At 54.0% G+C, this 14,687-nt stretch overlaps 1 protein-coding gene across 1 annotated transcript in view; it reads right to left on the bottom strand.

Moving 5' to 3' along the window:
- The window catches only part of Runx3 (RUNX family transcription factor 3), a 56,307-nt gene that overhangs the window by 16,795 nt on the left and 24,825 nt on the right, over window positions 1-14,687 (bottom strand). The window contains exons 2-3 of the mRNA XM_004850604.3: window positions 9,257-9,537; window positions 7,277-7,433 (exon numbers count right to left, since the gene is read on the bottom strand). Coding sequence (XP_004850661.2) covers window positions 7,277-7,433; window positions 9,257-9,537 — 438 coding nt within the window. The remainder of the gene's footprint in view (window positions 1-7,276; window positions 7,434-9,256; window positions 9,538-14,687) is intronic.

The following is a 14,687-nucleotide window of genomic DNA, read 5'->3' as shown; positions in this document are numbered from 1 at the left end:
GAGGCTCTGGCTGAAATTCAAGCTGCTGGGCTTGGCTTTCAAGGCCCCCAGGAGCCTGGGACTAATTCTACCCCCCGTTTTATTCCTTCCCTGCGTCTGGGCCTTTTATTGGTGCTGTTCATACTCTTCAGAAACCCACATAATTTTGCAGTGGGGAGCAAGGTTAGGTGTGTGTGTTAATATATATACAAACATATACACATAGGTATGTGTATATACACATTAGCATTGTTTTTGTCAAAGTAGTAATCTTTGTAGGAAAATCTGAGGATACAGAAACTATAAAACAAGAAGAAACCGCCCCCCTCAACAGTTCCATGAGCCAAAAATAAACATCATTACCATTTGGGCATTTTTTCTTCCAATCCTTTTTGTACAGGTCTGTGTATTTACACAGTTGCACTATAATATATATTTGTATACCCTTTTTTCATTTAACAACACATCAGAAATACTTTGCCATGGCATTAAAAGTTCTTTCTAAACTTCATTTTTTTAATGGCTATAAAATATTTCAAGTTACAGAAGCCTCCTCTTTTATTTATCTCCTTGTAGGCCCCAGGGTCTTTGCGTCGCTGCCAGTTTCTGGCTGGCGTGTGTGGCCCAAGCTAGAGGAAGGCTGATCTGGATGCTGCAGACTTTTCATTTGCAGACACAACTGTTATTTCCAGAACCCTGTTCTATTTTTAGACAGACATTTGGCTCCAAAATCTCCATTCAAAATTCCTCAGAGAGGAAATAAATGTTTTAAAATAATTTTTTTACCATTGAAAATAAAATAAAAATGACCTTCTGTTTTATAAAAATCTTTGTCTTCATTTCTGCTTATTTCCTTAGAGTAGATCTGCAAAAGCGGTGAGTGATCTGTCACATCTCTTGGGGTGAGGTGACTCTCAGACTCCCAGGTCACACGTCCCAAACAAGGAGAGGGCCAATGTCACCTCATGCCCTCAGCTGCCCAGTGTCTATCAAGATGGAAGATCTTCAGACTTTGCATTTTCTTTGCTCTTCTTCTGTTATGAGTGAGACGGAAACCTTTCATATGGTTATCCATCATAATCCAACACCAATTACTGCTTTAGGTCCTTTATACTTTCACCATCTACTAAGCTGGTTAACACTTTTCATGTTGTCTCGGTGACACAATCAGCTCCCCCAGGGTGCTGGCCTTCTCCTTTCTCTAACACCGAGGTCTTCTCCATTCACAGTTCTGCCTCTCACTGGTGACTTCTGTTTCTAGGCTGAGACAGGCTTCTCATGCAGAGAGCTGATAAAGGTTTACTTTGAACAAACAGTGCTCCTTCTGCTGTCTATGGTGATCCTGTGACTGGCCTGGGAGTTGGCAGGTTGGTGTAGGCTAAGCCGAGGGTTTTCCCACAGGGAACCCAATGTTACTTGCGCCTAAAGTAGGAGACATCCTCTCAGACTGTACTGGGTTACGTTCCGAACCTTTGTGTTATACGAGATGCGGGTTTCCCTGATGTCCACATCAGACTTCACCTCCCTCCTGTGCCTGGATACCCCTCTTTCTACCCCTGCCTCCACCTGTCACAGGCTATTCCATTCCTCTGGTGGCTCCAGAGCCAGGCAGGGGTGAAGCTCAGGGTGGGGCATGTCTTATGGCTCCCTTTGCATGGCTGGGTACTCACGGGTCGAGAGATCAAGTGAAAATTCTAGCCTCAGAAACAGGAGAAGCCTGAACAAAATTAAACCAGCCAGGCACAGGGGCTGTGCCAAAGACTCAAGGGCTTCTGAGACGCAAGGGGTTTAAAGCTGAAGTGTGACAGAGTTGTAGCTCCACTGGGAACTAGCAGGACTTCTCTGATGTCTCCTGAGCCAGCAACTGTAGGCCAGGACAGAAACATTAAGGCACTTGCTCCTGAGTCCCCAAGTCTGAACAAACCTGGCCCTTCACTCTCAGGCCACAGGGATCTCAGCATGACTTGAAACAGGAAGTGCAGGTTGTCCAGAGAAATGCAGGACAGGTGGCCTCCAAATCCCTGCCACCCACTCCCCTGGATGCTCCTGCCCTCTGGTGCCTTCCTTCCCTCAGAGGTTACTTCTTTCTCAAGTCCTCCCCCTCTGAGCAGCTGAACACTCCCCAGGATGGGCGTGTCCCTGACTTCTGAACCACCCCGCCCTTTCCAGCACCTCTTTGGTTCTGGGCCAGGCTGATGGTAGTTTAGGTACCATGGAGCGCTAGCAGCCTGAGTCTGGACACTGAAGACCAAGGAGCCTGACTCCCTGTAACAGCAGCCTGGCCACAGCTGCACTGGACAGCTTACTAAGGTGCACTTCCAGGTCTGAACAAAAAAGACACCTTCTGTGGGAGGCTTTTCCTGGTCACTTTATTTCAAGAGGCTTTTGGGGGGCCGCAGGTGTAGCTCAGTGGTAGAGAACTTGCCTAGTAAGCACTAGGCCCTGGGTTCCACCCCCAGCACCAAAATAATAAAAACAATAATAAAGTAGGCATTTAAAACTTGGCCTCCATAGGGAATGCTTAGCATTGAGCAGGCCAAAACTGGAATAGGAAGAAAAATTGCAATGGTATTGTCCCCAATCTCTTAACTGAAACAGCCTGTCTTTAAGTAAGAGCTCAGGCCACAAACCACAGAGGTGTTACAGGCTATACCTGTGACCTTGCCGCCACAGACAGGACAGACATTCACACAATACCTTATAGCCCTTTCAGACTCCTCTAAATATCTCTCACGCTCGTCACACTTTAAAGTCATGGCCACCACTGGAACCATTCCTGGAACTCTTTACTTAATACATTAACAAAGCAGCATATTTTTGCAACTTTTTGAGCATTCTGCTATTTAATGGAGCTGCTTCCCATGCTGCAATCCTTTGTGTTTTCTTTATGACAGAAGCCCCTCGATCTGCAGCCTCACAGGGCTCCCTCTCTTTGCTTTCTCCAATTCCCGCACTGCATAAATTTCTCCCACAGTGCTCATCATTTTAAATAATCCATCCAACTTTTTTTATTTTTCTTTGTCTCCCTCTGCTAGACTCTAAGCTGCCTGGGGGCCAGAATTTTTGTTCTGTTCACTGTGTCCCCAGCCCACAGAACAGGATTTGGCACATAGTAGGTGCTCAATAAACACCTGTTGATTGAATTAAGAGCAGAGATTACAGCTCACTTTGTACAGAGGTGAAGACTGAGGCTCACAGAGGGGCATGGAATTGGTGAGGACACACAGCATCCAGGCAGAACCCAGAGAGGTTAGAATGTGCAGCAGCCTGCCTTCCACAAGGGTACTAAAGTCCTGCTCCTGAAGAGTGAGAAGCCACCACCCCCACAAGGTAACAAACCACTAGGCGCCTGAGGTCACCAGCATGCCTCAACAGCTTCCTCCATTCCCAAGTATCTGAAGAGAAGAGAGAGGGCGTCAGGAGGACAGGGTGCTGGGACCCAGTGGACAGGAGGGGAGGGTTAGGGACCCCAAGAACCAGGAGTGGGAGAAAGCCTCCTTTCTGGGTGTCTCTCATTTCTGGTCCTTCTTAGTGCTCTCTCCCCTCTCTCCCCCCATCTTTCTTGGCCTCTTGGAGCAGGAAGCTAAGGATGAAGGGGGTGAACGTCTCTATGCAAGAAGCTTGGCAAATGTACACTCGGCCCAGAGACCAAGGACTGCAAACCAGGGAACGCTGAGGGCTGGTTGTGGAGGGAGGGAAGAAGTCCATGTTTGGAAAACAGGTGCTCCAGACATTCCTGCAGTGCCCAGGCCCCTGGCCCAACCAGCAAGCTCAGCCAGGCCAGACAGGGTGCTGGGGGAAGTTCCTGGGCTTCTGGTCTGGGTTCCTATGTGAGAGGCACCACCCACAGGAGCTGCAAGGGTCTCAGTGGACCTCTGGGTTTCCTCAGCACCGGACAAGATGGAATCTAACCGTTCTTCAAACTGGTCCCCTAGGCCTGCACCAGTACTTTTCACATACAGCACTAATGTTCCTTTTTACCCAGTTAATGACAGTTCAGGTGCTCACATGATTCTCAGTTTTGCCTAGACCAGGGGCCACCTCCTCCACGACAATTTGGGGTTTGTGATGGTGTGTGGTCAGTGAAGCACTGGGGTGGCACTGCTGGCATTTAGGGGTGGGATGCATGGTGGGGGGCGGGAGGTACAAATGCCCAGCACTGCACAGGGCCAGAAAGAATGTATTTTTCCTAGGGGAGATGGATCTTGCTTACAAAAATTCTCTAACCCTTGAAGAACCTAACTCAGTTGTATATAACACAAGGCAAATTTTGGGGCACTTTTAATATCTATTAAATTTTCCACAAGGAAAGACAGTTTTACGTAAATTTGGGAGGTTAGTGGTAGACTAGCATGGTGCTCAGCCATGATTTGATAGCCAGCACCACAAAAAAGGAAAAAAATTGCTCCAAACTTTGCCAAGAGTTTTCACATCTTCAGAAAATCATGACACTGATGGTGAGGCCGCCCACTGTCAGGCCTTGTGTCCCGCTGGCTCAGTTATCTGTGGCTGTCATGGGGCTTATGCCCAGAGGGACTGTCCCCCTTGGAGAAGCAGTCTCATCTCGATGTTTACATATTCAAATGTCATCCCTACATTCATTATATATTACTCCGCTTTTTCCTCCATGGCAGCTACAGAATTACACAGGTTCAGAAACACTAGGTAGATTGTGGGAATCTACAAACTTTGCTGTAGGAAACTAAAGTGCAAAATAATCACTCTATGAAAAGGGTGCTGGCCTGGCAGGTGGGACCTGGAGCCTAATCCCTGCAGGAGACAGCCAGGACTTGGTTTCCTTTCCACCCCTTTCGTGGTTCACATCTACAATCTTACTGTAAGAACTCTGTGGTTCTTACAAACAAGCAGAAGAATCCACATGAACGCTTAGTCCCGGTAGCTGTCAGTGAGTCAGGGAAGTGTCCTGGGTCTCAAACCCCAACCTGTCCCGACTCTTACAGTGGCCTAGACTGTGTCAATCACAGCTTGTTCTCAGGTGGAAATTTTCTGAGGCACAGCAGAGATGTGCCTGCATGGTGGATCTGCACCCTCCTTCCTACTCCTGGCCTCCTTCACCTCTCCCACTCAACAATTCACACCTTCTGGGTTCCCCCCACCCCCGCCCAAACCACATGGTAATCAGAGAATCAGTGAGTGTCACTGCTCAAAGGGACCTCAAAAGCCTCCTCCAGTTCCAAGCATTTGAAGTAACAAAATCTCCAACTGCATCTGGCTCTCAATACGTGCCACTTGATACCCTGGTACTGATTCCTTCAATACTCCCCAGATCTCATGAGGGAGGTACCATCATCATCATCACCACCACCAGGTTTTACAGACAAGGAAACTGAGGCACAGAGAGGTTAAGTCATTTGCCTATGTCACCCAGCATGTCACTAGCAGAGCTGGGACTCAAACTAGGGCAGGCCGACTCTAGAGCTTAGACTCTAATGAATGCCCCAGAGTTCCACAGGCACGGGAATCCCTACTCTCCCACTTGGTCATCCTGCCTCCTAGGACCAGTGAGACCACTGAGAGCTGAGAATGGACGTAGGAATGGTTTATCAATTCAGCCTCCGAAATCTCAGCGCCAGCCTCGCCTGCTCTGCTTTAAGAGCACGCAGTTCAGGGATGCTTTGAAAACCCATCCCCTTCCCTGGGGGAACTGGGGTGGGCACGGGTCTGTGGGCATGCAAACCACGGAGACATCATTTTCAGCACACACAGGCCAAGGACATCTTGCTAAGTCAGAGAATCTCCTCTCTTCTCCTTCCATCGCTCTCATCCCAGGACAGGGAGGAGCTGGGAGGGAGAAGGAAGCATGAGTTCCTGCCGCCTAGTGTTGCTCCTGGGACCCATTTCTCTTTCTGCCTGCTTCCTCCCTCTGGAGTGCAGCCAGAGCGACCCCCCAACACACACCTGGGCCAGCCTTGCCCACTGCCACCAACCTGCCCCAGTGACTCTCCACTCCGGGCTGTGATTAAGTTGCAAAGAGCTGGAGAGATTGGGGATGACAAAAGGGGCTTGAAGACTAATTAGGAGCAGCAATGAAAGCTTAATTCATAAAAGCAAACATTTTCCATCCATCAACCTGCAACCAGTTAAGGGCACCGTTTGAAAGAAATCTGTGCGTGGGGAAGGGAGCCAACAGGAACAGGAAATGTTTGAAAGAATGTAAACTATTTCAGTTTCATAAAAAGTAACAAGTAAACAGTTATTACATGCAAATAATGCCCTGGTTTTAATTAATGCTGAAAAGTCAAAGTATGTCTGACATTTGTATGTATACACTGAGCGGCTGGAGAGGGCAAAATGGTGCCCAGATGCCCTGTAGGGAGCAGGCTGGCGGCTCTGAGGGAACTAGTGCCTTGAGAAGCCTTGTTTATTGGTGATGAAAAGTACAATTCTGCTCCAGCCGGCAGCCCCAGCCCTCAAGGGCAGTCTGGGAGCAAGGGAACTCAGCTCACTTCTTCACCCCAAGCAGAGGCTGTCTGGGGCCAGGGAAGGGCAACTTCTCTGCCCAGCCACTCCTGGCTGGTTTTAAAGGGCCAGCAGACCCCCAAGTCGCCGTGTTGCCACCAGGCAGGGTTTCCAGGACTCCTCCGCCCAGCAGCTGAGTGATGATGGGTTTTGGGTCCCCGCAGCCTCCCACTCAACAGCCCCTGGCAACAGCCACTGTGGCGTCTGGTGCTGCCTTCCTGCTGCTGCAGCCGCTGCCGGGAAGATCAGACAGGCAGGGCAGCCACTGGCTTGCCTCTGGGGCAGGAGATGGCAGCCCTAACACATCCCACACTGCATTCATCTCTCTTCTGAACCACATTAGGGCTTAGGGGGCTTCAGGAGACCACAGCAGGGGGAGGGGGATGGCCTCAAAGTGAGGGGAGCTACTGCCCCTGGGAGAGGGTGGCTAGCGGGCTACAGATCAAAGGCTCATCCTCTGAGCCTTCAGCCAAAAGACCTTCAAGCTCCCTTTCTGAGCTTGATAACTCACAATCTTTCACCATCTTTTGTGGGACCAGAGGTGCTTAACCGGGAAAGAGGGGCGGCATGGAAGGCTTCCGGAGTTAGTAAGGTCTCCAGAAACTGGGAGAAAATTATCTTTGCCACATAAGAGATCATGAACTTCCTCACATCCTCAAAGAAGTCCTAACAGCCGAAGGAATGACAGAGTGCTACTGCAGACAGACTGGGTTCTGAAGACCTGTTTCTGGACACCAAGGCCTCTCTCAGTTTCCTTCCCCAACCTGGCCATCACCAATCTCCCAATGTCCAGGGGCCAGGTCTCCCTCCCACTCACCTCGCCCACTGCGGCCCACAAATCGAAGGTCGTTGAATCTGGCCACCTGGTTTTTCATGACGGCTGAGGCATTGCGCAGTTCAGCAGAGTAGTTCTCGTCATTGCCTGCCATCACAGTCACCACTGTTCCATCTGGCACATCCCCCAGTGCCACCACCTGAGGACACAGAGAGAAGGGGACAGCTTAGAAAGGCAGGAGAAAGAGGGGAGGGGCTGGGCTGGCAGCTCCCTTAAGTACCAGGTGCACTGCAGATTTCTCAAATGCGGGGAGGGAGAGGCTTAAAAACAATGAAGACCTTGCCCAAATAGAACAGAAACAAAAGATGCAATCTCTACCTTCTGTTCTAGTACTATATCAACCAGTGAGCCTGTGTCCCAAGAAATCATCCTTTCAATTAAGTAAAACTAAGGGAGAGCTAAGAATTAGCTCATTCACTCAGAGGTGGGACGCACTTCCTCTGTCTTCCTCCACTAGAGCAAAAGAGGAATCAACATGCTCCTAGCAACCACATCTCCAAGTAAAAGGAGTATCAACAATAATAATAACAGGACTGCTCCTTATGCTCTGTTTATGCAAGAGCCCTGTGGCATATGAAATTTGGCCCTGAAATGTAGCCCAGGCCCAGTTTATTGGGCTCGGCAGAGCTTGACTTCGTTATGCAGAGAAAATGCAAAACAAACTGCTGTTTTGAGAAAGGTCAGTCCAGAAAACCCCCGTAAAGTAGGAGGGGAGCTTCTGATATCAGGAGGATGCACCTGCTGAAAACTGCATGCTGGGTGGTGATGGCCCCCACCCCCAGGCTGTCTCCCCCAGCTCCTACCCCAAGGAGCAGAAGAGGCATATGCCTTCTGAAAAGGAATCAGATTCTAAATAGAGTCACAACTATTTAAATGTGGCCGCCGCGTGCAGGGACTGGGGATCCAGATGGTAAAAATTTCAAGGAGAAAATGTTTGGGGTCTGATTAAAAAGGCCAGATTTCCTGTCAACATCCTGTCTTCTTTTAATTTCAAAGATTCCTTTTAAGCTCCAAGTGACAGTAAAACCTCCGATCTGACGATTACAGTCACACGGGCCTCCTCCCCCTCCTCCCCGGGAGATTTTCCCCAGTGGTATTTTAAGATGTCACCCGGGAGACCTCAAAGAGCCACTAGTTCTTTTTTTCCAATTCAGAGTCGTCTTAATGGGAGCCGGGACGGACTCAGCTGCCAGCAGCTGCCTTTTCCATACACCTCGAGCAGCCACCTCCCCAGCCGCTGGCCCTTCCTGCCCTGCCCTTTCTCACGGCAGCTGTGAGAGGTTTAGGGGAAAACCAAAGCGTTTTCGTTTCATCTCGCTGCTCCCTTAAAAAAATGAAAATGAAACGGTCGCCTACTCCTTGACACTGAGAAAACTATTTTCTGAATGACTAGGGGTTGCCAGGAGTGAGAGCACCCCCAATCTCAGCCTGCCATTCTGGATGCAGAATATTCTGGCAACAGCTGCATCCAGATGCGGTGCCACCGATCCTGGCCTACAGTGGGTCCGGTAGCGGTAGCGAGTGAGAAGCTGGAGCTTGAGGGTGTGAGCAGGAAGTGCTTCTGAAGCTGCGCAGGAGGAGGGTGCTGGCAATGGAGGCTAGGCCCAGTTCACCCTCTGCACCCCACCTCCGGTGTCCTCACCCTGGTCGGGATCCTCTTCCCCGTTGCTCCGAGGGCTGGGACCCAGGGAGTCCGACCAAGGAAAACTAAGCCTCATTCTCTCCTTTCTGCATCAATGTCCTAGTGCAGGGCTGCCGGAAGCCCAGGAAGAGGGGCGCAAAGCCCCTCAAAGTTATGGGTTCAGGGCGCATCCAGGAGGGACCTTCAGAATCCGAAGGACGAGCGAGCGCGCAGCGCAGCGAGGCCGCAGAGGCTCGGGTGCGTCCCCTCCGCAGTCCTCTCGGGGCCTGGCTCCTGCAGCTGAGACGCCAGGGTCCCCCCGCCCCGGGCCCCGCACTCACCTTGAAGGCGACGGGCAGCGTCTTGTTGCACCGCCAGTGCGAGGGCAGTACGGAGCAGAGGAAGTTGGGGCTGTCAGTGCGCACGAGCTCGCCCGCGTGGTCCGTCAGCACGTCCACCATCGAGCGCACTTCGGGCCGGGCGCGCCCGCCGGGCCCCACGGCCGCTTGCGCGCTCAGCGCGCCGCTGTTCTCGCCCATCTTGCCGCCACCGCCGCCGCCGCCGCCGCCGCCGCAAGGGAAGGCTGTGGAAGGAGGTGTGAAGCGGCGGCTGGTGCTCGGGTCTACGGGAATACGCATAACAGCGGCCGTCAGGGTGCGAGCAGCGGCGCGGAGACCTCCTCGGCCGCCTACGCCACGAGACGCGGGAAAGCAGAAGCTGCGCGGCCCGGCCTCGGCGCCTTTGCAGGGGGCGGCGCCGGGGACGCTCCGCTGTGATCGCCCCGCCGCGAGGCCGCGCTGCCCCGACGGACTCGCCCGCTAGTCCCGCATCCAGGGCGCGCGGCCCCTCTGCGGCGTCCCGGCTGCCTGGGCCACGGCGGGGCCCCGCGGGCTGTGCCGCCGCCGCCCGCCCCGCCGCCCGCCCCGCAACCCGCGCGGCCGCCCCACAGACTTGGCGGCCGCGGCCCAGGAGAAATCCTGGAGAACCGAGTGGCAGCGCCGCGGTCGCCCGCGCGGGGTTAGTACCCCGGGGCCCGCGGGGCGGGGCCGCGCGAGCGACGCGTGGCGCAGCCAATTGGAACTCTGGTCGCGGGCACCTCGGCGGCCCGCGGGGGAGGGACCCCTGGAAGGTCCCGCCCCGCCGAGGACGCCCCGGGTCATGGGCCCGGTGCGGTCATCCAGGTCCCAGAGAGTTGGGAGCAGCCGGGGCCTGTGGTAGAAATGTGTGGAAGGCTCCCCGGCCGCCATCTCCAGGGTCGCATCTCCCTCTCGGACGGGGCCGCTACCCTTTCTTCTCCCTTCCAGCAGCCACGGGCTTCCAGAGCTCTGACTGCTTTGGGCGGGTGACGCTGGGACCCTCAATGGTCGCCGCGGGGACCCAGGCCGGTGACAACGCGCAGGGAGCCATCCCAAAGAGTTCTCTCGCTCCCTCTGCCCCAAAACTATTTTGAGCCCAGAGCCTCCTGTGCGCCCGGCATGCCACGTGCCCAGCCCCGCGCGGCTCTGGCCCGGCCTGGCCTCGGTGTGGTCCCTGAGCCAACCTGGGAGCAGATGGAAGGGAGTCCCCCACGGGCCTGCAGCCACCTGGGTTAGACCACCCGTTCCTCGCTGCCCTCTCCTCCAAAGTTTCGGGATCGTGCAGGCCTCGAGGGAGGCATCGTTCTTCGTGGTGACTCTTTGAAAACGTGGAGAGGCCTTCAAAACGCGTGCTTTCCGGATTTTTTTTGCCACACATGTAACGACTGTCTGGGTTTTTTTCCCGCTCCATGCATGTAACCACCGTTCTGCACTGTGGAAGAGGACGAAGGCAAGCAGGAAACTGCGAAGCGGCTGTAATGCTAAGGACCCTGGCTTCCAAAGAGAGTTCTCATTCTCCACGTCGATGACAAGTGGCCCCCGCGAGTCCAAGCCCACGTCTTCTTGGTCCATGCGCTAAGGCCGCGCAGCAGGGATCGGGACAGCTCTGCTGGGGCCTGTTTGCTACCTGGCTGGGGGCCGCCGCTGCGCTACAAATAACCCTCTCCTCTGTTTCCCAGACCAGGTGAGCGCGGAAGGGGAACAGGAAAGATCAAACCCCCATTCGTTGGGAATCTTCGATCCAGATGCACTCCCTGGACTCAGGAGAACGAACGCGTGCCGATTCTCCCGCGCATTGGAGATTGGGCTGGGTTTTCGTCGCCTGCAGTGTTCGACAGGTGCAGAACAGCAAATTCCAAGGCTGGGGGCAAAGCAGCGTAGGATTCGATGGTGGCGGACAGATCTCATCCTGGATCTCGCCTCTGCTCAGCGCGCGCCAATTCCACGTAGCCAAACGAAATCAGACCCCAAGTGCACGCCAAGGGGGACGGACTCCGGCCCAGCCCCGACCACCTCGCAGGAGAGCCTCGCTTCCCCCTCGCTGGCCTCGTGCCAGCCTCGAAGGTCATCGCGGAGGCAGCGAGTGCTCCTTACTGAACCTTTCAGGAGAGCCTACTCCTCGGAGTTGTCGCTTAGCGGCCAAGGCCCGCGCGCCCTCGGAAGGGCTGAGCAGAGCTGCAGAATCTGAGGAAAGCGAGGGACTCAGCCTCGATGCCCGTCGGCTCTGGGAGCTTCCCCGGGGAAAGCCCACTGCGCTTCGGCCAGGTAGGGGCCTGGGCGGGCCACCATGCAGTCCTGGAGCGGCTGTGCCCACGACCTGCTGTCTCTAGGGTTTGTAAGTTCCATTCATGGAGTGGTTTCTGTTTGTATCCGGACCCTTTCCTTGTTCCTCCGCTGATTTTTCTCTCCACCTGATTTTTTCCTTACCCTACGGCGAGTTTTCGAACGGGTTTCCAGGAAATGGGACTCTTATGGGCCCCAGGACCTGGCACAAGACCGGGCACAGCCCCACTCCTCTGGAAATCACCCGTAGCTCACGGTCACCAGAACCTAGGGACCGGGGTTTCTGGCCCTTTGAGCCCCCAGCGGGGGGTCGCGGGGGCCGCTGGGGCCCGAGCCTAGGCGGAAGCCACCGCTAGTTGGCGCCTGCGCCCTTCCAGCCGCGGAGGTGCCGGCCGTGTCCTGCGCACACATGTGCACCAGCTGTAGTCCCGCTGTCCTGGCGTGGCGGGCCGCATGCTAGGAGCTGCGTTTCTGGACAGGCTCCCCGTCCGATTCCTCGACATCTGTGCGGCGACTTGACTTCTCGGACAAGCGGATGGTTTTGTGTCAGAAGGTCACCTTCCCCACTTCGGATGGACAGACCTGGAGGGCCCCGCGCTCTGCCACCGGCACTCCCTTTCCGCCAGGAGTGTACAGTCCCTTCCGTCCCATTCTGGGGGCAGAGCAAGACGCACAGAACAGTCTGGGTGGTAGTCAACTTCCACCGACACCCAACCCGCTCCCTCCGCCCCTGGACAGCCAATTCGACTGAGGAAGGAGGGCTCCTACCACCCACCTGGACGCCCGCACTCTCTCACCTCCCTGCTGGCCAGCTGGCTCGCTGGCTCAACAACAGTCTCCTCTCCCTCTTCTGCTCCGGGGATGGACAAACAGCCTCACCTAAGAGCATCTCAGTGTGTCTAAGGCAGGGGGAGGAAGCGGAAGGCGAGGACACTCCCCTCCCCTGCCTCTCCCAGAGCTGAGTACTGGGGACCCAGCCTGAGGCCTGTATAGCCAGCTCCTTTGCTGGTGGGGTGGGGGTGGGGGTTCATCTAGCAGTGCCCCCCAAGTTTGGTCTTGGCTCTGTCTCCAGGAGGGCCAGAGAGCTACCAAAGGCAGGTGTGATTCCAGGGAGTCCCCATGCCAGGGAAAGGGTGCCTATCCCACAACAGTGCCAGACAGGGAGAAGTCAGCTCCCGAGAAACTTCTAAGAGGTTGGTAGGCTGGGAAGGAGCATGGGTCCCCCTGCTTGAGTTTGTCTTCCTCCACCACTCACAGTAGTTCAGGGAGAGTCACAAAGCCTCTGAGCTTCGCTTTCATCTGTAAAGTGGGATAATGACACTGGCCTTTTCCTGGGACTGTGGAAAGTGCTTATCACAGGCCTAGCACCTGGGGGTGCTCTGTCCACGTGAGCTGTCACTGTTGCTAAGAGAGAAAGAAACGCTTGCCGGCCTTTGGCAATCTCTTCCCCTCTGTGGGCCTCACAGCTCCCATTTGTGAAATGTCCACTTCTCTTTCAGAGCTGCCCAGACTCAGTACCTAGTCCGTGGCCGGGGAGGGTGAGGACTGTGACCTGCCTCCGGGTGGAGTCAGCTCCAGGAGTGTCCCCTCCCCCAGCACAGGGCTGCCTGAGCCAGCATCTTGGTTAGTCCCCTTCCCCTAGGTGCTCAGACCCTCACCTTCCACAGCCCAACCCCACACCCAGGCAGACGCTTTCTTGAGTAGCACCTGGGCTTGGCAGACACCAGAGGCCCCTCCCCTCCCAGGAGACCTCTGTTTCCTTCCTCCCTGAGTCTGTGTGCAGCCCAGGCCAGTGGCAGGCATGCTAGAGGACTCTTCAGGAACAGTGTCTCCGTTCTAGCCTCCACCCCCACTGTGCCTTGCACCCTAGAACTCAAGGGGGACTCCGCGGTCCCCCTGAGCCTCCATTTCCTCTTCTGTCAAGGACAAGCTTCCCAGTGCTCCATTTGACCAGGGGTAGGACTGAGAGTGCCCTCTGGGAGGAGAGGGGCGTTGTGATTCAGTGTATCTAAAACGCCAACAATGGTTTGCTGTGAAAGAAATGAGATGAAAATTCTGCCAAGTAATCTAGGGCTCCTCTGCATCCTGATTACAGATCATATATATATATTTTCAGGTATGGTACATTAATATAAGTCACGATGTTATATAACATATCTGTACATGTATATCTTTAAATTGGTCTGGGGTGGGGTGGGAACCTGGCTGTGGGGCCACAGTCCAGAATGGATGGGAGGACAAGTATGCTTTTCTAAATCCTGGGGTTTTTATTTGTTGGTTTAGAAAGGGCCTGACTTGGAGGGGAGGAGCAGGGGAGAGTATGGTGGATGTCCCTCAGCTACTGCCACTGACTGACTGGCTGTGTGACTTTTGCCAGAATCGGCCCCCCTCTGAGTTGGGTCCTGGCTGAATAGGATGTGAAGAGCAGCGACAGCCATACTGGCTGAGTCGTGATCTCTCACAGGCGTGGTGCTTGGGCTCTGCCGGGGTCTGGTCCTCACAGTGTCCTCTGTGGTAGTGTCTCACGCATGTATAGGAAGAGGGATGTTGTCCAAGGTCTGCTCAGGTCTGCCTGGCTGGGGAGGAGCCGGTGAACAGCCTGATTGGACTCACAATATGGGGAGCAGGGAATGGAGGGGCCCAATGTATACGCAACCCCACACTCTCCTCCCAGGGCTGAAGTTGGTACACTAATCTGAAAAGTGCTCAATGAGCGTAGCCTTTGTGCTGGTGGTAAAATCTGTTCAGCAGCAGTGGACTTGGAATAGAGCAAACCCTTGAATTATCTAGAATATATAAAGAACTCAAAAAATCAGACCCCCCAGATTTAAAGACCCAATGCAAAAATGGGCGTCTGAAATAAAAAGACACTTCTCAGATAAAGAATTAGAAACCGCAAATAAAAATATGAAAAATTGTTCAACATCACTGGTCATTCAAGAGATGCAAATTAAAACAACGCTGAGATTCCATCTCACTCCAGAAAGAATGGCTGCTATCATGAAATCAACCAGTAACAAATGCTGGCAGGGATATGGGGAAAAAGGAACCCTTCTCCACTGTTGGTAGGAGTGCAGACTGGTGCAACCACTGTAGAAATCAGCGTGGAGATTCCTCAAAAATCTAAAACGAG

This window comes from Heterocephalus glaber, unplaced genomic scaffold (assembly GCF_053883595.1).
Source record: "Heterocephalus glaber isolate CG9 unplaced genomic scaffold, H.glaber_assembly_v1.0 deba00001452, whole genome shotgun sequence".
In the NCBI taxonomy this organism is placed as follows: Eukaryota; Metazoa; Chordata; class Mammalia; order Rodentia; family Bathyergidae; genus Heterocephalus; species Heterocephalus glaber.
Note: the sequence above shows the minus strand (reverse complement) of the source record. Positions and strands in the feature narration are given on the sequence as shown.